Source organism: Agelaius phoeniceus, chromosome 12, assembly GCF_051311805.1.
Source record: "Agelaius phoeniceus isolate bAgePho1 chromosome 12, bAgePho1.hap1, whole genome shotgun sequence".
NCBI classification, from domain to species: domain Eukaryota; kingdom Metazoa; phylum Chordata; class Aves; order Passeriformes; family Icteridae; genus Agelaius; species Agelaius phoeniceus.
In genome coordinates, this window is record NC_135276.1 from 14197578 (window position 1) to 14224096 (window position 26519).

General features: G+C 46.3%; 1 protein-coding gene across 1 annotated transcript in view; it reads left to right on the forward strand.

Annotated features, from left to right (window-relative positions):
* CFDP1 (craniofacial development protein 1) overlaps positions 1–26519 on the forward strand; it is a 60026-nt gene that overhangs the window by 4630 nt on the left and 28877 nt on the right. The window contains exon 5 of the mRNA XM_054640873.2: positions 12112–12216. Coding sequence (XP_054496848.1) covers positions 12112–12216 — 105 coding nt within the window. The remainder of the gene's footprint in view (positions 1–12111; positions 12217–26519) is intronic.

A 26519-nucleotide genomic window follows, 5' to 3' on the forward strand; every position in this document is an offset into this window, starting at 1 on the left:
GCTTCCTTAAATGGGTTCCACTGTTAGCTGTGGGTAGGGTACAAGGTGTGCTTGCTACTCACAGCTGCTGGTGCTTTCCCCTAATGGCAGTAGGTGAGGCCCAGAGGGTTTCTCTTTCCTCAGACTAGCAGGAGGCTGTCTTAGCACACCCCCAACGTCTGCAAATGCTCTGAATACCCAACACTGGCTTCCTTGCCTGGGGAAGCAGCTGGCAAATCATGGCTTATAAAAGGCCACCACACGGTAGGGCTGTGTGTGTGTGTGTGGATTTCTGCACTGAAGGAGCTGAAATGAGAGCTGTCTCTGTTGCTTGCCTTTCTAAATGGTTTGAGGCTACTGTTGAGTGTTGCTCTTTTGAAACCTTGAGAAGAATTTAGATCAGTGTTTAAGCAGTGAAAGATTCAGGACACAAATTTTCAGCGTCTGCTCACTGAAGCTCTTAACAGAAGATCATTTAGCCCTGATCTCCTGTTGCAGAACAATTTATTTTCTCCTGTAAGATGATGGTATGATTTTTTTCTGGCCTGATTGAAGTAGCAGAAGTGGCTTGAAAGTGATCTCCAGCCACAGGGCTATACTGAAATAGTAAAGGGGCTTTGTGTTGTCAACTCCCTGTAGGTTTTTGCTGCACTTAATGTCTGTTTTGATGAGTCTGTGCTTGTATCAGTTGCTAGTGCTGAACTTTAGCTTCGGAGTGTTAGGAATTAACAATTACCAAATGAAGATTTTAATTTAGTGGCTTCTAATTTAAGAAAATACATTATATTATTTTGCCTTGTAAAACTAAAGCTGTTGAATCCTGGAACTAGAAACAAACTGATTGCAGTGCTTTCCAGTTGGGACTTTTTTGTCTGCTTTTCCTGTCTCCCTCATGTTAAATAGATTAGGAGCAGCAGGTGACTGTCACCCAAATGGCTGTAATTGTGGGCAGCAAGAGCAATTTGCAAAGGCAATTCAGCATCTAAATGGAAGTTCAAGACATTTCTCCCTGGCAGAAGAGAATGAAACTCCTTTGAAGCCTCTGGTTTATGAACTTGCCTCACAGTGCAGGACGTGTGTTTGCATTAATAGGGAATTGCATCCCCAGTGCCAGGGAAAAACTGTTGCCATTTGTAATTGCTTGTTTTCTCTTTGGCTTTGACCAAAAGGATTTGGTCCTTGGCTTTCTTTAAATCTCTGTTGTGCTCAGTGCATCAGAATGGTTTTTCTGTGCTCTTTCCATGAAAGTGAACTCTGTGTCCAGCTGGGGCTGCAGCAGAGTGGAGCTCACATACATGGAGCTGGTCTGGCCCCATGGTGTCAGTGTGGCAGCCTGTGAGGGAAGAGCAGAGGCAGGTTATTGATTGCTCTCAAGAACAGATTTTACTTTGAAACATCTTCTCTACCTTAATTTGGCTTGTGGAAGGCAAAACTAAGTTAAAAGAGTAATGGCTTGGGTGCTAATTGAGGAATGGGAGGCCTGTGTTCAGCACCCTGCTTTATTCATATGCTGCAGATTCCAAGTAAAGGATTCCAGACTAGGAGCTTTGTATTTCTTGCACATGGCTTGTTTGTGTGGTTTATAGCCAGAGCTTTACACAGGCTGTTCTTGTGGTGGGAATGCTTTCCTGCTGCTGCAGAGTTGCTGTGCTGTACTCATGGTGCTGTGTTGTGCTGGCAGAGCTGTGCCTTGTGCTGCTTCAGTGCCTTGGCTGCTTCCCCGTGTGCATGAACCAAGTAGCCAAAGCAAAGCTGTGAATGGGGAGGTGTTCCTGTCACAGCTCCTTTCTCACAAGGATGGGTGGGGTCCACACTGAGCTGCTGCATTGCATGGGCCAAATCAAAGTAGGAGGGGCCAGTGCCAAACAAGCAGTGTCACACTGAGTGTGTGACTTGCTGCTGGGTTTAAGGAATACTTTAAGTTTCTGTAGTTCTGTAGAAAGAGGTGGGCAAACTCCTGTCAAAACAGTGTATGTGAGACATGAACTCCCATCTCTGATAAGGGCTCCCTGTCATTGACTTGTGTAGGAGACCACATTTGTGACTTGGAATAGCCCCTGGGTTGCTGCTTTTACTGGTGTGACCACTGTGCTCTGAGGAAACAAGCTGTGCTGCTACATGTGCTGAGCAGAGTTGAGTGGCAGCTTTATTCTGGGTTAGGGAGCATGATGGTTCACAGTGCAGTTATTACATCTTAAAAGTGCTAAAGAAGTACCTAAGGTATCAGATTTATAACCAAATAGTTATAAGCTTAAATTATTGTAGTAATTCCTGAGGTTTTTACTGGCTGAATTTGGTACTTCATCTGCCACAGCTGAAGTATGGGTTGAAAAAGAACCTGATTATCATCTGTTCCTGTTTGTAAGTGGCTATCATCTAGGATGTACCTGGACAAAACCTCATTGCTCATTCTGTGTTGCTGCTTCACAGGTTTTCAGCCTATGTCAAGGATTCAGGAAAGATTTATTCAGAGGAGATTGTTTACAAGTTGAAATTTAAGGACCTTTATCTGCACCTTAAGTTGAGGGCTTTAGTGGCAAAGTTCATGACTTTTGAGCAGAAGAAGCAAAGGTGAAGGGAGGTGGATGAGCAGGTTCTTTTTTTGGTGCCCTGTGAAGTCAGTGAGGTTTACCTTAGGCCTGATTGAGTGAGATGGTGAGGCCTGAGCCCAGTCTGAGGTGTTTTCTGGGCTGCTGAGCTCTTCACCTTGGTGAACTCCTCAGCAGAGTTGTGCAGACCTGGTGAAGGACTGATTTATTCCTTTGCACCAAGAAGTGCTGACCTCAGAGTGGAGGTGAGGATATAATTCAGTTCTCTGCAGCTGTACAGTGCTGCTGCTTTGGGATTTCTTTATGCTGCCTCTCCTTACTGGAATATTGATTTCCTGTTATTAATTTTAGCTCACCTGTGTGCTTTTTGGATGTTATGTCCTAGACCACTCACTGTTTTAACTCTGGATCTGCTGTCCTCTTCCAGAGCTTCAACCACTTAATCCCAGACCCATTTTAGGAGAAAGCAGGTGGAAAGGGCTGCAGGAGAAACAGATCAGACACCTGAGAACAGTCTGAGCTTTCCACAGTCCTTGCTCAGGCTCTGATTCCTTATCAGTGGCTGTGATGTTCTCTGTGCTCCTTACATGGCTACTAAGACAACCAAAGGTGACAAAGTTGGCAAACAAAGGGTGTGTTAACCAAGCAGTTTGGGAGTCTGTCACTTATTTTGTTGCTTTGAAGACAGATAAGGTAGCTCTCTGAGCAATAGCAGCTGCTTCTGCTTTTTCCTGGAAAGCAAGAAGAGTGGAAGGAAAATCCTGATGCTGATGATGTATTTCAAGGGGAATGGGTAATAAGAGCAGAGAATTGCCTCCCACAAGTCTCAAGATTTAGAGCTGGCACAGAGGGTAGTTTTTAAAACATGTAATTGTCCATCTGTGTTCCAGCTCTGTGCTCTCAGCATGGCCCAGTCAGACCTGTCAGGCTAACAAGCAGTGAGATAGCCTGTGACAGCATTAACCCTCTCCTTACCTTGTGATGCTTTTCAGGGATCTTAGTGGATGAATCAATGCGAGGGCTTGGCAGCATGCTCACACTTCTTGCTGGGTGTGAATCTTGGTCATTTGTTGTGTGCTCATGGGGTTTTGAGCAATGCTGAGTGAGGCACAGTAGCTTTTGAAATCAGGAGAAAGACCAAGAGTTTGGGTGGGCATCTCTTGATGTTGTAGGTGCTGTGGTGCACATCTGATCAAGGTCAATGTACTTGATGTCTTCCATGTGTGCTTTTTTGAAAAAGCTTTTGCTGTATTGCTTATACCTGTGAGTGAGAAGGCAGGTGAGCATTACCAGAATCTGTATCTTGGAGCCTAATATTTGGAAAGCCCTGCCTTTTCTCCAGGGGGAGAGCAAATGATACACAGCTTCCACCAGATGAGGTGGTTGGGTGTTGTCAGGCCGGATATGGAAGACAGTGAACTGAGCTAATAGGAGCAGAGGAAGAAACCACTCAAATTTTGATGTGTTTTTTGCAGTGGCTTTGATTGCAGTAGTAAGGAATTGTTAGAAAAAGTAAGACAAATGAATTTCAGTGGCCCTTTGAAAAGCCACTCCTTGAGGACTTCTGTTTTCTGTTGCTGACTGGTGGTGCCAGATGTCAGTAGGGTTTTATCCTCAGTCCTCCTTGGCTAAGGTGTTCTAGAGAAATGTGTTCTAGCCACTTTCTGATGGCATTCCCCTTTCTGAAGGAAGCTTGCATGGTGCAAAAACCTTGGCTTTTTAGATTTTCCCAGAATTTTAATCTGAATTGTATAAGCATGGGGATGATGCTGTGGGACCATAAGACAAATCAGACTGACCAAAATTACCTGGAACATGAATGTGACCACTGTTTAGAGGTGGCAGACTAAAAAGTGGGTGGTTGCTTTTCTACCACCAAGCACCAAAATGCTGATCTTGGCATAATGGAGTGTAGGCAGTGCCTGTTTCTGCCCTTATGCTGTTGTTTTTCTTAGAGGTCAAAGCATGCCTCAGCTACCCACAGTTTATATTGGCTTTTTCCAATTTAAAAAACAACTATTGATTTTTTTTTTTTGGAAGCCATTAAGTGAAAATACGTTACCTTTCAAGAGTGACAGGGTCTTAGGGGCTGGTTTTGATAACCTTTCCTCTGTGTGCATCCATTCCCTGATGCTTCAGAATTTCCCTGGGGAATACTAACATTGTACAATGATGATTGGCACAATGGTGGCCCAGGGATGAGGTCAGAAAGTGTGAGCAGGAGCTATGCTGTGTGCTGGTTCACTTGTGAGCCATTTGCCTTTCTCAAAGGCAGCTGCAGAAATTGTAACTTCATAAACATCAAACCTAGCCAGGACTCTAAGCCAGAACACTTGCTTCTAAAATAAATCGTGTTACGGTTTGCTTAATGTGCTTGGGAGAGGGGAATGGGCTAATGAACAGTGTCTAATCAGGATTTTCTCATTAGTAGATGTGCAGATGAGGCTTCTGCTCAGAGGGGCTGTGACTTGCAAAGTGTTGCTTAATAGCCCTGCACTCACCAGCACGCTGACCCCTGTTGTCTTCCTTTATCTCAACATGCTTTTGAGGCTCCCAAGGTGACTGAGCAGATGCCCACCTGAAAGTCATCTTTGGCTTCTAATGTGGCTTGCTGCTTTCAAGGAAATAATTTATCCATGCTGCTTTCATTTGTGTGGTTTTGCTGGTAATCGGTGTGATGAAAAAGGAGGCTCAGCTGGGATCTCCAGAGGTAGGAGGAGTCTCAAAGCATTTCCAAAATGATGGATTGACCTCCAGATTAACTTGGCCATTTCTGAGTCTTTCAAACCTGGGGTATCTGGGTGCTGCATTGGCTTTGGGAACTGGATGACAAACTGCATTGTCTCATCTTTGGGTTCTTCACTGTGTGTTCTGCCTGTGTTCTGTGTAAGTCAGTGTGGAAATACTTCAGTAAAAATCACATCCTTTCCCAGAAGATACTGTATCTTTATCTGGCTCTCAGGTAGTTTCCTGGCTTTTAAATATCTGAAAACAGAAGATGCTTACTGACCTATTCAGGTCTCACAAGAGCTCTTCTGCTATTAGTAAGGGGCTCTTTGGTCCCTCTGTTCGTGCCTTCATCTCAGGGGCCTCAGATACACTCCCAGCATTTTGCTGCTTGGCCTGTTTCCCTTGTTTCCAAGCTGCTGCTCATTCCTGACAGCTCCAGGCTCAGAAAAGGGCTTTTGATCTCTGGTGAGATGCTGGCAGAGCCTGCTTTGTCGGCTTTGGGCCTGGGGTTTCCCCTGCTGGAAAGTGCAGCTTGCAGGATGCATTATTTTTTTCTGTAACTAAGAGATGGTAAAGCAAGAGGGATTCTGTGTTAGCCTGAAGGGGAGGCAGAGCTGTTTGCTGCCATAAAATCTCATTAACACCTTACAAACTGAGCCAAGCTTAGTCTGGCCTTTCCCCCATGGGGATGCCTCTGCTTTGTAGTGTGTGCTGGCTCCTGTTATGATCTGTGTAACCTTTGTGTCCAGTGTTCATAGCTCTAAGTGAATTTGGAACCCCTGGCTCTTAATACCTGCTTCAGCAGGAGAGGCATCCATGACACAAGCACTGTGCTGCTTTGGAGGGGTGCAGGGATCTGTCTGGCTTTCAGTGGATTTGCAGGTCCTGATTAATGGGGGACTGTCACACTCACACATGCAGCAGCTCATCTGTTCACCTGGAGTACTCAGCTCAGAGGTGTGTTCCATAATCTTGATTTAATCCTTTTGAGAGGTACAAATTAAGACACAGGGATGCCTCAAAGATTGACATGCTTATGTGTGGTGGGACTTTGAGGCAGTGTAATGGAGCTGGCTAAGGGAATCCTTACCCAGTTAAGCAGGAGGAGACCTGGTACTTGGAGGTGCCAAAACTGGGGTGAATACAGCTCCAGTCAACAAGGTGAAGGGCAGGGCTTGTGCCCTGGCTGCAGTCAGCTTCTCCAGAGAGCCATGTTTGACATGCTCTACCTATTGCAAGCCCCAGTGGGAGTTTGATAACTGGAGTGCTGCTACCCTCTGCATTTAGGGAGCCTCTTGCAGAAGCTGCAAGCAGAAGTCCAAAAAGGGCCTGACAGCTTGGTCAGCATTTCAGGAGGCAGCATTGTCCATCCACTGATGTTTTCTTTGCATCTGTCACGGAGTCTTTGTCATACAGGAGATAATGGAAAATTGGTTGTTTCCTTCAAGGCTTACAAGGTTATGCATTATTGATGTTAAAATACCATTCACCTTTGCTTGCTTTCAGGTGAGTTGGTTTGAGATGCAGCCTGGGCTGACTGCTTGGATAGCAGCACACACCTGCTGTGAGGAGCAGCACCAGGCAGGCAGCTTGGCCCTTGTCTGGCTGCAGGAGAGCTCTCATCACATTTGATTCCTTTTAGAAACCAGCCAACAGCTTCTGTCTAGAAACCAGCCAGCTTCTTCTGCCTATCTAGTCAGCCTAAAAAATTATCAGTTATTCCAGCTTGGTCTTGTCTGTGTTGCTTCAGGGAATAGGCTGAGTGTCCCAGGGAACAGCTTCTCCCACCTGGTTTGAAGAGGAATGCTCTTTTTTTTTCTGAAAGGGGGAAAATGAATGTTTTACTTTGAAATTAGAAAAGTGTTGGGGACATACTAATTTTAGCTCTCTGTGCTCTACACCAGGTAATTCAACATAAAATACATACATATGCAGTGTGCAGGCAGATGTGGTCTGGAGGTTCACTCGTGTGAGGATCTAATTCCCTCCTGCAAAGTGCTGAACCTGTGCACTCCAGCATTTCTTGCAGGCTGGAGGATCTGTCTGTGGAAGGCACCTGGGACATCGCAGCTCAAGCACAAAAGTCCACCAAAAAATATTCAGAAAAATTATTCTTCAGCTCAAAATGGATTATTTTTTTTAACAAACCCCTGTAGATGAGTATGACTTTCTCCTTAAGTGATCATTCCAGAAGGCTGAAGGACTATTTATTGAGACTAAACACAGATGGGGAATAATGAAAAAGGGTAATTAGCCTCATTTTTGTCCCACTTGGTCTGTGATTCCCCAGAGCTAACATTAAGATAGTGTGGAAAGTTTTATAACTGTGTCAGGTCTAAACTGGGGCAGGTTTCCCAAGTGAGGAGAGTGTCCTGAGTACTAAAGAGAGCTGGCATTTTCCACAGCTTCTACTCTTGTTCTCCCTTTCTCAGCAGGAAGGTCGGGGTGAGGGTAACTTTGTGCTGCTGTGAGTAAAGATTTTAACTGTATTTTCTGCTCTAAGTCCCCTTATACACAAATACCAACATGTGCTTTCTCAGCCTGATGTGCACCAGGTGTTTTGGTTAGGAGAATGGAGCTGTGTTGAGCCACCTGGGGGTAAATTGGAGGGATTTTGGCACTTGGGATGCATAAAGTTGCTATTACACAGCAGACTACAGATAATTAGCCTCAAGCCTTCTTGATTTGCCTGTTTATCTTTCCCAGCTTGCCCTTGTCCTGCCTCCATTTCCCCTCTGTGCAAGGATGAAGCTCTGCTGGTGCACCTCTCCAAGGGCTTGCAGGGCAGCTTGCAGCTCACTGCTGAGCTGGGCACTTTGCTGGCACACTGCAGCCTTGGCATCCCTCACACAAGCTCTGTTTCTGCCAAGCAGGACTGGATTCAGCTGTGCTGGAGTGGGGCAAGTCCTGGGCTGTGGGTGTTGTGTTGTGCCATGGTGTGATGGATTGGGGCCCTCCTCCCTGGTAGCTCTACCAGGGTGTAGGAGCAGGGAGCAGCAGACAAGCTGGTGTGTTAGACTCACTCTGCCACTGAACTAATAATTCAGGTTTAAATTTGGGTTTAATCCCCTTCTGCAGATTAGCTGGAGCTGTCAGCATAATGCTCATTCCAGCATGTATTCTTCCTTCTTTGTAGCAGTGTATGTGGCTAAGGGCACTGCTGGGAGCAGATCAACCACTTGCTCTTAAACTAATCTGCCACTTTTCAGATCTGTAAGTGCTCTGTGGAACCCCTTTGGGACAGCCTTGACAGCAGGTGTTGTCCTCATGTGGTTTGTGCCCAGCATACATAACCTGGGGCCTTTTCCATGCTCTTAGGTTGCAGCATTCCAGTTGGTAACTGTGAAAGGATGGGTGATAAGTTCTTCAGTGAAAGTTGGTACTAACACACCCACCACTGGGCACCAAACCAGCAGGCTGGGTGGGTATGGCCATGCCTAAATGTTTGGCTACCACTTGGAGCTTGGTTCAGAGATGAAGGGTCTTAAGAAGAACATCTGTAAGTACTCAGGGCACTTAGTGATCCAGTTTCTAGCATGTTTTCCTTATAATAACTTCTAAATATGGAAGACATTTCTATTTTACAATTGCACAACACCTTGTACAGTAGCATCATCTGTGCTACCAGGCTCTGGCATGGTCCAAAAAATTAATAACTGTTCTGTGTTTTGGAAGTCTTATTATGCAATTTAATAGCATGGCAGTGTAATGGAATCTCTGTGGCAAAGTGATGAGAGTGAGTGGCTTTGTGTGTGAATTACAGGGGCTGCAAGTGGGCGAGACATTAGCTACTTGTTTTATTGCTGACAATATACTTATTTTCATGTTTAGTCCTGGATTACAATGTGTGAATAGCATCCCAGTAAACAGTCAGGCAAATAGTTATTTATCAAGTATTTAAAAGTGAAAGGTCTTGTAATTTTCCTTAGTAATGACTGTGATTTCTTTCAGCTGAATTAATGACTCCCATTTCTGCCCATGAAGAACAAGAATTGTTTTGGTTTCTACATGGAGAGAGTTATTGTCTCCCATAATAATGCAGATCAGAGGATTTCTTTTTCCTTCCTGGCCTGGGATCTGGGAAAGGTTGAAATGTGCATAACCTGAATTAATACCTTGTAAAGCTCCTTAATACTCTTCCGTCATTCCAGTTGGAGTGGTGCAGGAGTTGCTGCTGGCATCAGCCCAGCAGCAGCCTGCCTCAGAGCAGCTTTTGTTTCACTTTATGAGGCAGTAAGTGGGTCTTGTGATGGAATTGCCTTGAAAGGTCACTTTTAATTACATTTCTGTCGCATTCCCCTGTCCCCAGCTGGGCAGTCCTGGTGGAACAGGTTGCATGCAGCTTTGCAGCTGAATTTCTGCAGCGGACAAGTCCAAAAATATATGTTAGAGCAGCTGCTGGCAGGCCAAGGGGAGCAAAGAAAATGGAACTAAGTGTTGTATTTTGTGCTCAGCCATTGTTACTGGTACTCTGAGGTGGAGGAGGGTGTGAGAATTAAAGCACAAATAAACCCTTGGTAGCAACTTGTCTTGTGCTCCTGGACAGCTGAAGTGTCTGTCACTGAAGGCCTGTGCCACACTCTGCCTGTGCTTTCTGCTTTCTCACCCTTTCTGGGATTGGGCATCTCCTGTTCCAAGAGCTGTGGCTTGTATTGCTGGTCCAGCCAAGAGTGTGCTAACTCTGGGAGTGCAAATCCCTAGAGCTGTTTTTCATTTTAGCCTTGTGCCTTTCTTTTCCTCAACTGGTAGGAGAGACATCAGTTAGTTCTGTCTCCAGGCTGGAGAGGGCTGAAGATACACAGGAGGTTAAGGCCAAGGGCCCAGTGCTCAGATCTCAGCTCTGCCACTGGCTTTGAAGACTCCCTCCCTGTTGTGCCGCACCTCTTGGATTCCTGCACACTCAAGGTTGCTTGGTGTTTCTCTCTGTGGCTCAGGTGCTCCCTGCATGCCAGGGGTGCACCCTGGATGGCACAGCAGTGCAGGGGTGGACAAGAGGAGAGGGACCCTGCCAGGAGCCAGCACTGCAGAGTGCACAAGAGAGGCTGCTGCTTCTCAGCTTGGCAGGGGTCAGAGCTGGCTGTTTAGATGCTGCATTTGAAAATAAATAGACTGTGTGATTGCATTGATGTGAACTCAGCCTCATGGATGGGGGGAATTCTGTCTTATTGCTGCATGAAGACACCAAGTTTATCCTGTCAAATGAAATCCATGGATGTAGGGTAACCTTTGGTGTGTGGCTGCTACATGACATGACCACTGCTGCCAAGGGCTGTGACTGTGTTTGGGGTGAACTGTGATGATGCTGTAGCAAGGTTTTATTTTCTTCCTGAAGTGCTTTTCTCCTTTTCCTTCCCTTACCAATCTGATCAGCCAACACTTCTAAGTATTCCTGGTGTGGGATTGTCTCTATCCACAAGACTGTCATGGTTTGAAAGGCATGTGACAGTGCAGGGGAAGATGGGGTTAATCTCCTCCTGCACTGGCAGAGCAAGGCTGAGCAGTTGTACAGCACAGGCATTTATTCTTGTGCCTTTTCCACTGCATTTGCAGTCTGTGGAGAAGGAGGAAGGGAGTTTCAGATGCTGATTCACTGTCAGGATGGAGATGTGGATGCACTACTTGTGTGCAAGTGAGATTTCAGGACATCAGTGCCCCCAGGGTTAACAGATAACTCTGTGTCACTTTACCTGATGGCAGCCCAGCAGAAACCTGTCTGGGGCTGCAGCTCCTGGGGTTTCTCCATTACTATTAGCCAGTTCTTTGATGGAAGTTGTGGGGTCAGGTTGGTGGGTAGGAAGCAAACAGTTTGCCTGATTTGTAGCCAGGGGAGATCCCATGGCCAGCCAGGCTTTCAGCCTCTCATCAGAAAATGGTGTAGACCAGGGATGAGCCTGCACAGATACAGAGCAGATACAACCAGAGGCCCAGGATGTAAGAGGGTGAGATGGAGATTGTTTCTTCTGTGCTGACTGAGCTGTGGGTTAGGCTGCCTCTGTGCCCATAGAGCTGCAGGGCCCTGGAGAGGCTCACAGGCTTGTGCTCCATGGGAACAAAATTGTTAGCTTGGCAAATCAGGGCAACCTCATTAAGAGCTACTGAGAGCGTGAAAAGCTTGTAGCTGGAGGCAGGTCATGGTAAATGAGGGGGGCTAAAGTAGCTGGGGTTTTCTAACAATTAATTATTGAGTGGTTTTGTAGAGATTCTTTCTCATGTTTATAATTCATTCCCTGCTGTAGATGCCATATTGATTTATAATTTTTTGAAGTTCAATATTTTGCACCCCCAGGGCCTCAAACAAAAATTAACTAGAAAATGAGAGTAAATTTCTACTTTCTGCCTTGTCAGAGCTTTCTCTCCCATTGCCCATCCCCAGAGCCAGTTTCCATGCTCTGCTTTGGGTTGCAGATGTTGCCAAGCCTGTGTGCCTGGGCTGTGAGACATGGGTGGCTGAAGAGCTGCCTCACTGACCAACAAATGAGAAAATCAAGAGCCCAATTAAGAGCCTGGAATTGCCCCCAGTGACCTGAGGAGATCATTTAGTAGCTGCTAGTGAGACAGGCCTGTTTGAATGAATAAGCATTCCAGTTTGTTGGAAAGAAAAAACATGCCCTCCTCCCCCAGCTCTAATTAGCTACTCTTTTTCTTTTTTCTGCCATGAATGTAGAGGGTTTGTCACGGGAATGAAATCTTAACAAGATGTGTGTTCTTCAGCTTGCAGCTGATGAAGGTGATCTCTGTGCAGGGGATGTGCAGACTCTTGTACCTGTTTTCTGTGTTTCCTTGATGGATCTTTGATTTTACTGTTGAATACAGCTCTTCCTTACCATCTGGTTTTTCTCTTTTCCTCCAACAGGGTGACTAAAGAAGTAGATTCAAACTCAAAAGAAGCTAAATCTTTTCTGAAGCAGCAAGAGAAACTGCAGGCAGCAGCTCCAGCTTCCTTGCCGACAGTCTCGGGGTGAGTTTGGGATTTCCCTGCCCAGGTATGGGCCCTTAGTGAGAAAGATGGCACTGGAGCCAATATTGCAGGCTCTGCAGTATTTGTTGGCTGTTTGTTTTCTGCAGTATTTCAGTGGGAAGGCCTGGAAGGTGTGATGATTTGGGCTGGAGGGAAGCGGGGGAGGCAACCCGTGAGTTCCAGTGACTCACTTCATAGGTTCAGGCTCAAATTTTTTAATCCTCATAAATCATTCATCCTAGTAAGGAAATAGTGATTTGACTGTCTCAGGCAGGCTGATGAAACTGCAGGTAGCCAAGGAACATTGCTGAGATCGCCTGCAGTTCCTTTGACAGGTGCTTCTCAGGGCTATAAAAAGCCATGTCAGGCAGGGCTGTGGCTTCTTAGAGACTTTGGGTGAGCATTTAAATGAGAGATGTTTTTGCTTCTTTGATGTTCTCTAATATCATTTTGATGTGGATTTGTCACTTTTCTGTTCAAGCTCTAACTCCTAATTCTGAGATTATCATAATGCTTGTCAAAGATACAAGGAGGTCAGGTCCCCTGTGCATCTGAGATGCCAGCCTGGCTCCTGATGAGCTTGGGAGATCACCAGCTTCTTAGGAATGGAGGACATGCTTCTATGTTCAGTGATGATTTTAATTTAAGTCAGTTGCTTGCATTGATATTTGAAAAACATAAACTGCATATGATTTGATCACACAGGAGCAATACCCATCAAATAAATACATTGTCCTTCCTGTCTGCTTAGAGCAATTCTCCAGTGTGAGTTAAGGCTGCCTTTCCCTGAGATGCTGTTATTCAGTTGCTGCAGCTGGATTGTCACTCATTTTTCCAGCTAAGTGTTGCATAGCTTGTGCTTAGCTCAGGGTAGTGAAAGCATAGAGTGTGTGTGTGTGCATGGCCCTTGACAGCTGCTGTTCTGAGTGAATGAAGGCATAGATGAGCATAGGCTTCATGCTCTTGTTCACACTGCACAAGGGTTTGTCCCTGCAGAGCTCATTAATTGTGACCTAAGTGTTGTGTACAGGGTTTTGTGCTGGAAAACTTGCCTTGGGTTGGGCTGGCATTCTTTGTGCAGTTTTGGTGGCCAGAGTTTGTTCAAGTGGCAGCTGTAGCTGGGGCAGCTCCACACTGTGCATGCTGCTGGTGGTCCCATGTCTTCAAACCTGCCTTCCAGTCTGCTGCTCTGAGTGCAGGCAGGTTTGGCAGCCCACTGGGAAAGCTCCAGGGGCTGTTCACCTTCCAGTTCAGCAGAGATCCACGTTTGCTCCTGTGCCTTACAGGCCCAGGGCTGGGTGGCCTGTGCAGCCTGGTCATTACCAAGGGGCACAGTTGCTCTTGCTGGAGCTTGGATTGCACAGGAGTAATAGCCACAGCTCAGTTTGAGTTCATGTTGCAGATATCTGAAGAATTCACATCAGATATGGAAAAAAGTAGACTAAAAATCAGTATAAGAAATAATGAGTTCAAGGACTTTAATTTTCCTTCAGTGAGATTATTTTGGAAGCAGCTTAATTAGGTCATTGTTCAGCTTGCTGATGTGTGATGTCCTACTGACAGTTGCTTGGCCAGAACATGAGGTGACCTGGCTGTGGAGAAGGGTGGGGAAAAATATCCTGGGCTTCTATGTCTTGCCTTTCTTCAGAGCACCAAACCCCAGTGCAGCACACCCCAAATGCCTTCCTTTTCACAGCCTCCTGCAGTGCATCCTGGCTTTGTGCAGGGATCCTATGGCAGAGGAACAGCAGTGGTGTTGGGAGCAGTGTGTGGAACAGCCCAGCTCTCTTGAGGCTTTAGCAGGAGGTTCTCTGGGGCAATCTGGCCAGCATGGGCCCTCTGATCTGAGAGTCTTGGACTGGTATCTGAGACTGATCCCTCAGACTGCCAGCAAACATGCTTGCCTTTGGGCTTAGGCAGATGCTTCCAGCTGGGAAGCCAGCCAGGGTATTTTCAGGTGAGAAAATTACTAGCAGGCTTGTGGTATTCCTTAAAGCCAGAGGCAAGCCCCATATGTTAAGCAAATTACAATGGTCTGGTTTTAGACTTGAACCAAGCTATCCAAACCCTGCTGCTCTGGAGCAAAGAGTCACAAGCCTTGGTGACATGCCAGAGCAGTGCTTGGGAACTGACAGAGCCTGGCATAGCCTGACAGTTCTTTGCACCTTTTGTCTACTTAAAATAGAAGTTTTAGGGGAGAGGGTGCATTTTTCCCTTATGCATTATGGGAGAGCCTCAGTCTGTTGCCACAAGGCAGTGAAAAACGTGTTTTTGGGATCTTAGCTGTGCCTGTGGACACCCACTGTGCTGTGAGCCATTGTCAGCCCCCAGGAGCTTTGTCAGCTATTAAAAAAAAAGCCTTGCACTGTGTGCAGGGAATTTGAGCAGCTAATAGTGGCCTCTCCATCTGGCTTTTCTTTCTTCACCTTGCAAGCAGCATGTATTATTTCTGAATGCAGCCAGCCTACCCTGAATTTATTGAATTTCCCTTCTCTAAACAGACAGAAGTAACCCAGAAAAGCAACGGTCACAAAACCAAACATCCGACTCCACGTCTCCGTGTTACAAACCCCTAACTGGTCCAGGGGAGGGGATGTTTGGGGCTGAAAGTGCATTTCCTGAATGTGTTTAACATCCATACCGGATGTGCTATAAAAAGCTAGATTTGTGCTTGTGAGGGACATGGGGGTGGTTGGAGGAGAATAACTTAAACACTTGGCTGTAATTAAAGCCAGGAGTACAAAACAACCCACCCAGTTCTCTCAGCAGGCTTTGCTAGAAAGGTCAGAAGCTGTTGGTTCCCAGGGATGTGATGGTTTCCCATCCTTCACATTATTCCCATCGTGTCCCCCTGTGACACACAAACTAGGCAGTGTTCCATCAGCAGTGGGTATTGGTTTGTTGCAGAGGGTTGGGGTTGTGATACTCTGTTCCAGTTGTTTCTGTTGTGCTCTTGGGTTCTGTTAGGCTCTTGTTGATTCTATCAGAGGTATCAGATGTGGTGAGGAGACCCACTGATTTCTTCTCACTTGCTGCCCCAATAAATGGGTGGAAGGCTCCCAGCATCCAAAAAAAGCCCTCCACCCACCCAGCTAAGCCTTCTTGTCTGTGTGTTTTAGGGCTCATTTCCTATCCTTAATCACTGCTCCAGGACTTTTTGGGGAAAGCAAGAGTAGATCCTGGCTGTAAATGAAATGTATTGACCTGATGGAGGGATCAGTGGGAATTCCTGGTACTCCAAGAGATTTTTTTTGCCCTCTTCCCAGGCCAGGCAGCACCTGGGAGCAGGGTCCATCATCTCTGAGCTAGCAATCCCGTTTTACAGCAGCATTTCATATTCAGAGGATGTTAAGGCAAATTAAATCCTCCAAGCAGCTTACTGCAAAATTACTCTGAGCACGTACTTGTGAGCCTCAAGAGGGGTTGAGCTCCAGGCTGGGAGAGCCCTGCACAGAGCCAGCCCTGCAGTGGGAGCAGCTGCGATCTGCCCGTCCATCCTTGGCGCTTGTCAAAGCACGGTGGCATTGCCCAGGGAACAGTGCTGCTGTGGCAGTCCTGAAAATGGAGAAAATGTAATTGGTGGATCTTACTTGAGATTCTCTTCTAGGCAGCTGTTTCTACACAGCCTGAACAGAAGCCAGGAAGAAAAAGAGAGTTTTTTCACTGGCTTTGTTCTTGCTTTTGCTTATTACCAAAACCATTTGTAATTAAACGTGGACTTGCTCACTCAGCCCAGCTGTTGCTTTTCTGTTTGATCCTGCCTGAAATTACAGTGGTGGATATTTGACCTCCTAGGCCTTTTCATGCCTTGTAGGCTGGTATAAGCACCGGGTACAATTTGCCTTTGAAGCAAGCAGGCACTGCTCCCACAGAGTTCAGGAGGTGCTGTGCTTGCCGACCCCCAGGCTGTGTTGGGACTGCAAGGGTTTGGACCTCAGTACAAGACCCAGCAGGAAGAGGCACTGCAGGACAGCTCTGGCCCTGAGAACACATACTTGCCCTGAACAAAGAAAGCCAGATAAACTCTAGCCTGTTCATGATGGATGCCTTCCTCCCAGAGCCTACAGTAGAGCAGTTCACATGGACTGACCGTTAAATGGTGTGAAAAGCTTCAGACCTTTTCTTTTAGTAATAATTTACTCTGCTACATGCTAACATTGGAGTAGAGGGACTCCAGCAGGAAGACATCTGTCCATGGCTTCTCTTCCACCTTCAGTGTGCAGGAGGAGCCAAGGTGGCAATCTTGGTGGGAGGGCAGGGATGGTGGGAGAACCTGATGCCTATTTGTTGCATTGATGTAATTTCTAAGCCAACCTTCCTCTCCAGCCTGGCCCCTCCTAGGAACTACTTTGCATCCCAAGTTTTTTCTTGCAAAAGATGCTCTTTCTGGCTGGATTCCTTTGCTATTATGACCAAGACTAGTTACTTGAGATCATATGTGGACACTGGTGAGACAGAAACAGGCTCTCAGTTTTTGGAATCTTTGGATGATCCAGAGCAGGTGCTGCAGTACTTGCATGCCTCTAGGGAGCAATTTCATTTCGTAGCAATCCCATGGTTTTATTCCTCAGAAAGCAGAATTTACAGTCTTCAGCTCAGCATCAACTGCAAACATTTAGCTAAAACTCTTGGACGTTTTTCTTGTACAAGATGAGTAAAAATGCCTGTAAAGCAAGTGATCAAGACCTTTGGGGGAGCTGGAGGTGGGGTTTTTTCAGTAGTCACTTAAGCACTTGAATAGTTGTGTTCTTCCTACTGAATTCAGAGCTTCCCATCTTTCTCCTGCTCTTCCCTCAATGTGCTCCAGAGAGTGCTGTTCTCCCAGACGGAGAGATCCAGCCCCTTGCACCACAGCCAAACGTCTGGGTGTAGTAGCACATGACATACTTTTCTGTGAACATGATGAACCAGCCAGGGGCAATACTCTGTGCCCAAGAGCTAGTTTTACTTATTTCCTATTCATATGCTTTTATTGTGAAAGATTAAATGTGGCAATAGCTGTTCCAAGCTATTGAATAATTTCTCTTTGGATCTTAGATCCCTTGTTGTTATTAACTTCATTTTAATTATTCATTGTTAGTGTCTGTCTACTGTTTTACACATACCCACTCCTTGAGTCAAAGTGGTAAGGAGGCTAGGTGAGTTTTTGGAATATCTTGGTTTTATTTGCTAGTGGAACTGAGATAATTACTCTACAGGGATGAATGTGGAAAGGTGTTTGTATGTGTCCAGAGGGGGAAGTTTGTTGTTGGGAAAAATGATCTGTTCAGTGTTGCAGTGTTTTCATCAGCCATAGTAAATAAGATGCTGATTACTGCACGCTTGTAAGTCATGTGAAACACCTCATCCTCTGAGCACCTGCCTCCCCTCTTGAAGTCAGTGTCACATGAAATGAGAACCCACAGCACTGAGGGTGCCCATCTCAGCCAGTGCAGGTTGGCAGCAGCGAGGGCTCCCACAGGGGTTTCACAGCCCAGCTGAGGAGCCCAGTGAGTCTGGCTGTCCAAGCTGTGAGCCATGGCCACACTGCCACTGGGTCCTGTGCTGGGGACCTGACTGCTTCCTGCAGACTGGCTTATCCAGGGCTGCAGTCACCTCTGAGGCTTAGCTATGAGTGAGAGAGCTCTGCCATTTTGCGACTTTGCCCCTTTTCTGAACAATTCTTTCTCCTGAGCTTATGTTAAACCTATTTTGATAAGAAACAGAGCTCTGAGTGTGGGAAGTTTCATACTCACTCTCCCAGACTCAAAGCAGAACGTGCACTAAACATCCTTGTTTTAAACTAGTCTCTCAGGAGCAGTTCTTTCTTGTTCTCAGGCCAAATGAGTCAATGCCTTCTACCCCAGCCTCTGTTTGTAAGAGAAATGAATGAGATTCTTTCACTGTGTGCTGTGCTTTCCTGTGGCCGTGCCACCACGCGTGCAGCTGCCTTTCTTTGGGGCAATGGCATCTTATTGGAAAGAAGTTTAGCAGTGCCTGTACAGCTCTGTGCCTTACTCCAGTCCTCTGTCTTGATGTGGCTAAGCTGGATCCCTGGGCTGGACTAAGTGGGATCAGCTGTTTCTTTTTCTAGTCTCATTGGAGGTTCAGCAGAATGGAATCTCAGCTATTTGAGGACTTACTTCTCTAAAGCATCTGTCTTATAAAATAAAAACAACCCCCCACTAGTCTGGGGCCTTTGATAATTCCCCAATGAAAGTTGTGGGGCAGTTTTCCCTTAGGGCAGTACAGGTTTTATGAGGCTTATTTTCATATGCTTTCATCTCTTGGATCATAAGCATTTCTCTTTCTCCCTCTGTGAAAATGATTGAGGAAATTAACTGCTAATGGGGAATGAAGCCAGCTGAATTTTTCTTCCAGACCCCTTGCAAAGTTGCAGAGGGGAACCCCTGTATCTTCCCATGCTGGACTTGCTCTGGTTGGAGTGAGAGGTGAGAAGGGCAGCCTTGCTTTATGGATAAATCCTGGGATTGAAGGTGGATGCTAAGAGCTCCTGTTCCCAGCTGTGCCATGCCCTGGGTGTGTGTCTACCAAGATTTGCTTCCACTCCTGTTTTATTTTGCTTTTATAGTGCTTCCTTGCATATTAACTGAGCCTTACCATCTCCCTTGAGTTTCTCCCCCATACCAGATGCTTGTGTTACATCCTCTTGCTTTCCCACACTTGTGTTCCTCCCTTTTTCTCATGTCAAAGAGCAAGTTCAGCTGAATCATTCTTCATAAAATATGAACCAAGTAAGTAAGGCTGGAGTGGCAGAGTGATGCTCCCTGCTCTCAGGCAGTCCTATTGCCCCAGGCTTTTCACACCGTAGTGGCTTCATTCATGGAAAATCTCATACTAGTGGCCTCATTCATGGAAAATCAGCACACCAGTATTTTCCAGCACATTTGTTAGCCAAAACTTTGATCTGCATGCTGTGTTGTCAGCCTTGTGCAGGACTGTGTATGGCTGGCTGGATTGATACCAAGATGTGAAGTCAAGCAATTAGGGTTAGTTACCAACTAATGCCAGCTTTCTCCCTTCCTGCCTGAATGGAGGTGTTGGTGTGACTGAGCTCTTGGAGGGTGCTTGGTCTCTCTTCAGAGCTTCAGCCTCCTCAGCTGGCACCAGTCTCTGCCACTGCTCTTTTGTTTGATTCTAGAAAAAGACCAGGAGAGGCTGAGCAAGTGTCTGCCTGGCCCATGGGGATTTCCTCTGCCATGAGGATGGTTAGGATAGCTGGGATTCACTTCAGCTGTTGCTGTCCTGGTGTGGGGGTGGCAGAGTCCCCCCATTTTTTCCACTGCTCTTATTCCTGCAGAAAAACTGAGCCTCAAGTGAACTGGTGCACAGTCTGAGCTGAAAGGGCACCTCAAACAAGCTCCAGTCTGTCTCAAGCTCTCCAGGGTGCTCTAATCCAGTCTGCCAGGCCATGGAGTACTTTGTTTCCCTATCCAAGGAGTTTCAAAGCCTTACTAATGTGTTGGGTCACAGCCCAGTTGTCTTTGCCCCGGGGCCCTTGCCGTTGTGCTTTTCAGAGCACGAGGTCCTCGAGGCAGTGGCTGTGCAGAGGGACCCTCTGCAGAGGCAGATAACCAGGGCTGTGTTGGCAGCAAATGTCCCTCTGGGTGTGCAAGGACATGTGTGACATGCTCTTGTACCCACTGAGGCAGGCAGGGGAGGGAACAGATTTATTTGACATTTCTGTTGGGCACCACTCTTTTTTCTGGGAATCCCAGGGGAAGATGTGTTTTGTGCCATCTCTTCTCACAGCATCTACTATTGATTCTTCCCTGTCAGGGTGGCAAGGCCCTGGCACAGGCTGCCCAGAGGAGCTGAGGCTGCCCCATCCTGGGAGTGTCCAAGGCCAGGTTGGATGGAGCTTGGAGCAACCTGGTCAAGGTGTCCCTGCCCAAGGCAAAGGGATGGAATGAGATGATCCTTTTTGAGATCCTTTCCAACCCAAACCATTCTAGGATTCTACGATTATCAGCAAATAATAGAGGATATATATGAGTCTGATCTGACTTTGTGCAAAAGCTTTGGTACCCTTTCAAGAGCTCATACTTCAGTGCTGTTACTAAAAGCCCCCAGGCAGCCAGTGGACAATGGTGATGCCTGTTCATCTCTGGCTGCCTGGCTGGAGAACAATGATGGCATTTCTTGAAGTAACAAGTCCTGGGCATGTGCAGAGTTGGATTGTAACACTTTTCCCCCCCCCTTTAAGCTGTAGGCTTGAGAGCAGCAGGTCTGGTTGCAGCACCCATTAATGGAAGTACAGAGGAAACTTGCACCTCTTGAAAAATACTGAAAGAAAGTAATTGGCTGGTTTTTTAGATTCTTGCCTGTTTTGCCTTGAGGTTGAGTATACGTATGCCGTGTTGAGTATGCTGTATGCTGTACACCAGTATGTGTTTGCTGTTCAGAGGTCTGTTCAGATTCTTGTTTAGCAGCAAGGAAGGGGTTAAAGAGAACTCGGGAAGGCTGGCTGATTGCTGCTCATGGCTTTCATAATGCAAAGCCTGTGGGAATTCAGCCGGCTTCATCTCTGTCTCCCCCCACCCCCTCCCCTCTGCTAGAGGCAGGATAACCTTCCTGACTCCTCTGGAGCTGTGTCCCTGCCAGTACAGCTCACACAGGGAAGCTCTGCAAAAACCCAGCAGAGGCGTAAGCGTGTGAAAAATGAGATTTTTTAACTTTCCTGGGAGAACACTGGAAGAGTGATTTTTCAGCGTGGTCGTGCTGTTTCCTTACACTGTGGCTGGGATGCAGCATGTCTGCCTCTTCATCTGTGACCTGCACATTTCCCATTGCAGGGCGGCTGAGGAAGCAGCTGGTATATGTGATATCTCTGACTCTCTGGGGACTGGAATGCAGGGATGTCCTTGGCTTTGCTGTCGGGTCTGGATGATGCACAGCAAAGTTGTTCAGGCCAGAAAAATAGGAAGGTGGCTCAGCAGTGGTTTGTACAGCCCTGACCTGCAGCCATCACGGTGCTGAGATGTGCACCCTGCCACAAGGGTTCCATCCAACATTGGGTGTTAGGGAAGTGCTAAACAGGCAGTGCAACCCAGGGCCTTCTGTGTAGCGTCTGCTTTAAGGACAAGCACCATCATGGTGTTTTTCCTAATGTGTGAAATCCCTTCTCCCTCCCTGCTGTTTGCAATAACCCTTTGGAAAGCTGGAAAGGCTCTTCTTTTCCTTTCCCACTCACACGCGTGCATTTGTGAGCCTCGCCAGCACTATTTGGCTATTTGCATTGGGAGGGATTTTTTTTTTACTTTCCCAAGTCAAAGCAAAGTGTGTAGCATTTGTTTTGGAAACAAAAACACTTCTGGAGAATTACATGACCTCTGCAAACAAACCAGCACAAAACAGATGATGTGCTTTGGGCTGACTTTGAAGGCTGTACAGGATAGCTGTCTCCATCCTCGCTTTATGGCTTCATGGCCAAGTTTAACAAGGACCCTTAAGAATCTTTTGAAGGAGTAGTATAGCAGCAGCTTTACAGGTCCTGTGGGACAGTCAGGGTGCTTAGCAGCTTTCCCCTGGTCATTGTTGTGATTGTAGGGCAGGGTTTGGATTTTTTTATGGGGATAGAATACCTGCACTCAAACAAATGGGAGAGGGTTTTTAATCCTTACTTTTCTCAAAGCCTTTGGAAGTAAAAGTTTATTGGTGAATATTAGTAAGAGGCTGTTGGTCATAGCTGTTGAGGGACACTACAGAGCTGTCTATCTTCTACTTCTTTTGTTCAAACAAATGTCTCCTGGGAAAAGGCTTCCTGCTGCCTCCTTCCTTTAGCTCTAGGCAGGCAGGATGGGAAGTAGGTAGCACTGCTGTTACAAGAAGTGCTTTCCTGTCTCTGCATGGCACAGGGATCCTCTGGTCAGCTTTGATACCTTCCTGCTCCACAACCTGCCCCGTTCATGTTGATGCAGGTCAGCAGGTATTTGTGCTGCTTGTCCTTAGCCACTGAAGTAGTCTCTAACAAGTGTGCGACTCAGTGGCAGGTGTCACACTAGGTTATTTGGAGTCAGATCTGTTCTTGAAATAAAAGGAAGGCTTTGAGTGCCATCCAGACTAAAACAGCACAAATATCTCAGCCTGAAGCAGTTTTGAGCAGCATGTACAGCTGTGTTGGAACACAGTGCCTTTATGAGCCCACCCTGGCTTCTTGCTGCTTTTTTTTTTTTTTTTTTTTTTTTTTTTTTTTTTTTTTTTTTTTTTTTTTTTTGAGTAACAATGAAAAACTGCAACGTTTCAGTGTCCTTTCTTTGTCAGGATCTGTGCTTTGCAGGAGAGACTCTGGGCTTTAGCACCATTTTCTAGGTAATTTGAGCCAGAACCAGTGGGTTTGTGATGTGTGCTGAAGGTACCAAAACCTTTGCTGGAATGGGTGAAAATGTTTGGGACCAACTGTCCTGTAAATTTACCCCCTGGAAATGCCCTTTGCCTGGTCCTGATCACTGTGCTGTGGTTATTGTCCTCATCCATCCTGGCTGTTAAGTGGAGAATCGAAGGGAAGCCTGATCAATGCAATTTCCCAGATCTGAGGCTGGCCCTGAGCTTCTGGATTGTCTTTCTTGTAGCACTTGCTTCCCATGTACCCTTTGTGATTGCTGGGCTAAATACTGCTGCTTTTAGGTGAAAAGTCTGATTGTGCATGAAAAAAGGTTTTCAATAAAACCAAAAAAAAAAGACAAAGCTCCAAAAGCCTCTCTGAACTGGGCATGCCTAACATGGCAGGCCTGCAAACTGGCTCCTCAGTCAACTACTGTCAGCTACAGGCTCTGCCTGGCTGCTAGAGCTGAGGGCCAGAAAAGCTCAGGGGTTCATCTGCCTCAGGTCCTGCATGGCACACTCCTCCCCAGCCACCCCTGTGCCAAACCAGTGGCCTCTGCCTGGCCTCTCTGCTGAAGAACTGTATCTGATTTGGAGTTCTTCGACTCAAATAAATGAAGAATCCTCCCTTTCTTTGAGCTTAATTAATAGTGGCAACTAATTGTTGAACAAATCATTTGAAACAATTACAAATATGTCAGAATACAGCAGATTTCTTGAGCTCTGCTTTTGGGGATCTTATTTAGGTGTCACTAGGATGTGGTTGTGTTTATTCCTGTTTCATGTGGAAGAGATTGCCACTGCCCCTTTTGCTCTCCAGCTCTCTCAAGGTGCCTGTATCTGAATTTGAGGATGCACAGTGGCTGATTTATGTCATTTACTGGTTTGACCAAGGGCAAACTCCCCAGCTGTATAGCTGTGAGTGATTCATCTTTCCTCATCCATGGAGATAAATGTCAGGATGGATGTCAGCTGTCTGGCTGATGCATGAGTGAATCTGCTTTCACATGTGCACCTTGAGCCAAATGTACACACATGAATTTTTTACTGTTTGTGATAAACCTGGAAATGCAGACTGTGTTGGAGGAAGAGGCCTCTTGATTTTAAATATTGATACCAATTTAACAGGGCTGTGGCTGTGGCAATCTGGGAACCTTGAAGCATCAGCTCAGAGATTACGTTGAATGTCATGGGGAATTCAGTGGTGTGTAAAATAACAGGAAGAGTTTTGCAAAGTGGTAACATGCTTCAGATGGAGAAATAATGGATGGGGTCCTCTTGGGTCCACAGGCTGTGGGGCTGCAAATGGAAGAGATTCAGGCTGAGTTTTTGGAAGAGGCCCCTGACAGTTTTTTTATTTACTTTGATTTGTGATGTAACTAAAAAGAGAGCAGCTGCCCAGAAACTTAGGCGCCTGTGGATTGATGGCTGTACAGGAAGAGGTGAAGACCCCATTCCTTGGAAATGCTCAAGGCTTGGGGAGCTGGCTGTGGTAGGTGGTCATCATCTCCAGAGCCTCAGTTCAGAGTATCAAGTACTTTTGCTGTGTGGTTCTTCATCAGCTAATCAAGTTCAACAGTCATCCAGAAGGCATGCTGAGGGCTGAGAAACTTCTTAAAGTAACTTGAAGTGTTCTCATCTCTCCACTCCCTTCAGGACTTTGAGCCATGTGTGGAGCTAATACATAGTCAGACATGCTGGGGTTCCTGCCTGTGCAGTTACCTCTTCCCCATCACAGCTTGTGAATAAATTGTAAGAAGCTTGCAGACTCCTGAGCTGGCTCCACACAGAGTGTACCTGCCAGTTCTCAGGGGGCTTGCTGGCAAAGCATGGCTTTGTGCAGGATGAGCTGTGCTGCTTTCAGATCTGAGCTGGCTTTGTGCCTCCTGGGCTGGTCTAATCAGTTCTCTCCAGGTGGGATTTGCTGGGCAGTGCCTGCTGAGGCACCTGGGCTGGCTGCACAGCAGTGAGCAGAGGTCTGACACTTGGGGCAGTGCAGCCACACCTCCTCCCCTGCTGCTCTGAAGGTGGGGAGCTGCCTCCTGGATATTTTCTGGCTTTTGCATTCACTGGCTGTAGTAAGTGTTGTCTACAACATAACTAGTAGTGGCTCCTCATTTAATTTTTGTAGAATATAGAATGTAGCTCTTGCTACAAGAAACTTTCAAAATAAAGAGGTAACTGTTGATGAGGGTAGCAGAGAACATCCTAGCACAACTGGGACTCCTCTGGGCAGGGTAAAGCTGTGCAGGAGGGGTCTCAGCACCTGATGCATCAGGGAGCATCCTGGGAGCAAATTGTTTTGAGTTAGTGTGTGTATGGCAATTGTGCACACAGCCCTGTAGAGCTTGGGCACCTCAGCATGGTTAGTTGGTGAAGGAAAAGCAAGCTGATAAAAAATTAGGATAACTATCTTCATGTGAAAAGCAAGCACTGCTGAGAGGCTGCAGGAGACAGGGAGGGGAATAGTAACCCAGTCTCTTAATTCAACTGAAGTTTCACTCAGTGTGGACAGAGTAAATGAGAGGAAGTGATTTTTCTCTGCCAAGTCCTTTATTTGAATATAAAAGCTTTTCATGGCTACTTGCAAAAGATACTGTTAACAGCGTGGTCCTTGCATGACACTTCTTTCAGGCTTGGGCTCCTGCAGCGTCAGCCAGATGATCTGGCCACTGCTGTTGTGTTCCCACTATTCCTCTCACATCTATGGTTGTTGGATCTTTTTGCTGAGCTATTTCAGTGCACTTAGCTGAAACTAGCCTGACTGCCAGCATCACGTGCTAAAACAGCCCTGCAACAGCTGAGTGCTGCAGCCACTGTCATGGATAGATTTAAATTGTGAAGGAACTTCATTCTTAGTTAAAGAACTTAATCTTTCCAAAGCAAGTTGTTTTCTCAAGGCAGGAAACATGCACCAAGGAAGGACCATTTTATACTTTCTTCTCTTAGGTGTGTGCTCCAGAGCAGTGGTTGAGGATAAACCAGGCCCTTTGGCTCACTTGCAGTGAGCAATCTCCTGTTTTGAAAAGTGTTCTGTGTGTATATGTGTTAAGGTTACTATTAGGATAAGCTAATAAGAGGATATTAGGATTATCATCTGCTGTTGCATAGAGTTGCAGGAATAAATTGGTTATGTGCTAGCACAGCATCTCTGGAGTCACATGCAGCTGCTGGTGCCTGTGGTCTTTGCAGTCAGAGCTCATTCAGAGACACCATGATACATTTTCTTCACCTTTTTAATTAAACAGAGACTTGAATTCCATATATTTATTTCCACATTTCTTCAAAGCTTTATGTTTGCCCTTTTCCCCCCCACTTCAGCTTTCCCTAGTAGATTAGAGCCTGCTGGAAAACATAGAGCACATTGTGAAGTCCAAATCAAAAGCTGACTCAGCAATCCTTCCCATTTAGGCTGCCACTGCTCATGGAACAGGAGGTTAGCCTTAAATTACTTCTGCCAAAAAATACTGCTGCCCATTTTATTAACTGTTGCTGTGTCCTTTTACTTAGGTTTTTGGGGTTTTTTTTTTTAAGAAAAGAAGTCTACTAGTGCCTTAACAGTCTGAGAAAGAGGATTTTATTTTCATATGCTGGAATAATTCTCATTTTGCTGTAAGAAGCTTTTGCATCTCTTCTCCAGGTCTCTGGAGAAAGGCACTGTCCTAGGCACAGGCCCCATCTCTACCAACAGTGGGCCCTGTCCTTGCAGGCTTTCAGCTCATCCTCTCCTGAGGAGAGGGGGCATGGTTGTGGTGCTGGGTGTGTCCCTTCAGAGCAGGATGGGGCTGTATAGGAAGAAAAAGATTTCCTTGTCATTCCCATTATCCTTACTAGCTGGAGCAGATCCACTCATGGCCTCAGAGCAGACGGGCATCAAAAACTTGATCCACATGTCTGTGTGTGATCTCAGCAGTGTGTATGAACCTGGATGCCAAAACAGCAGCAATGCTGGAGGAGCTGGGACTGAGGTGCCACTACAG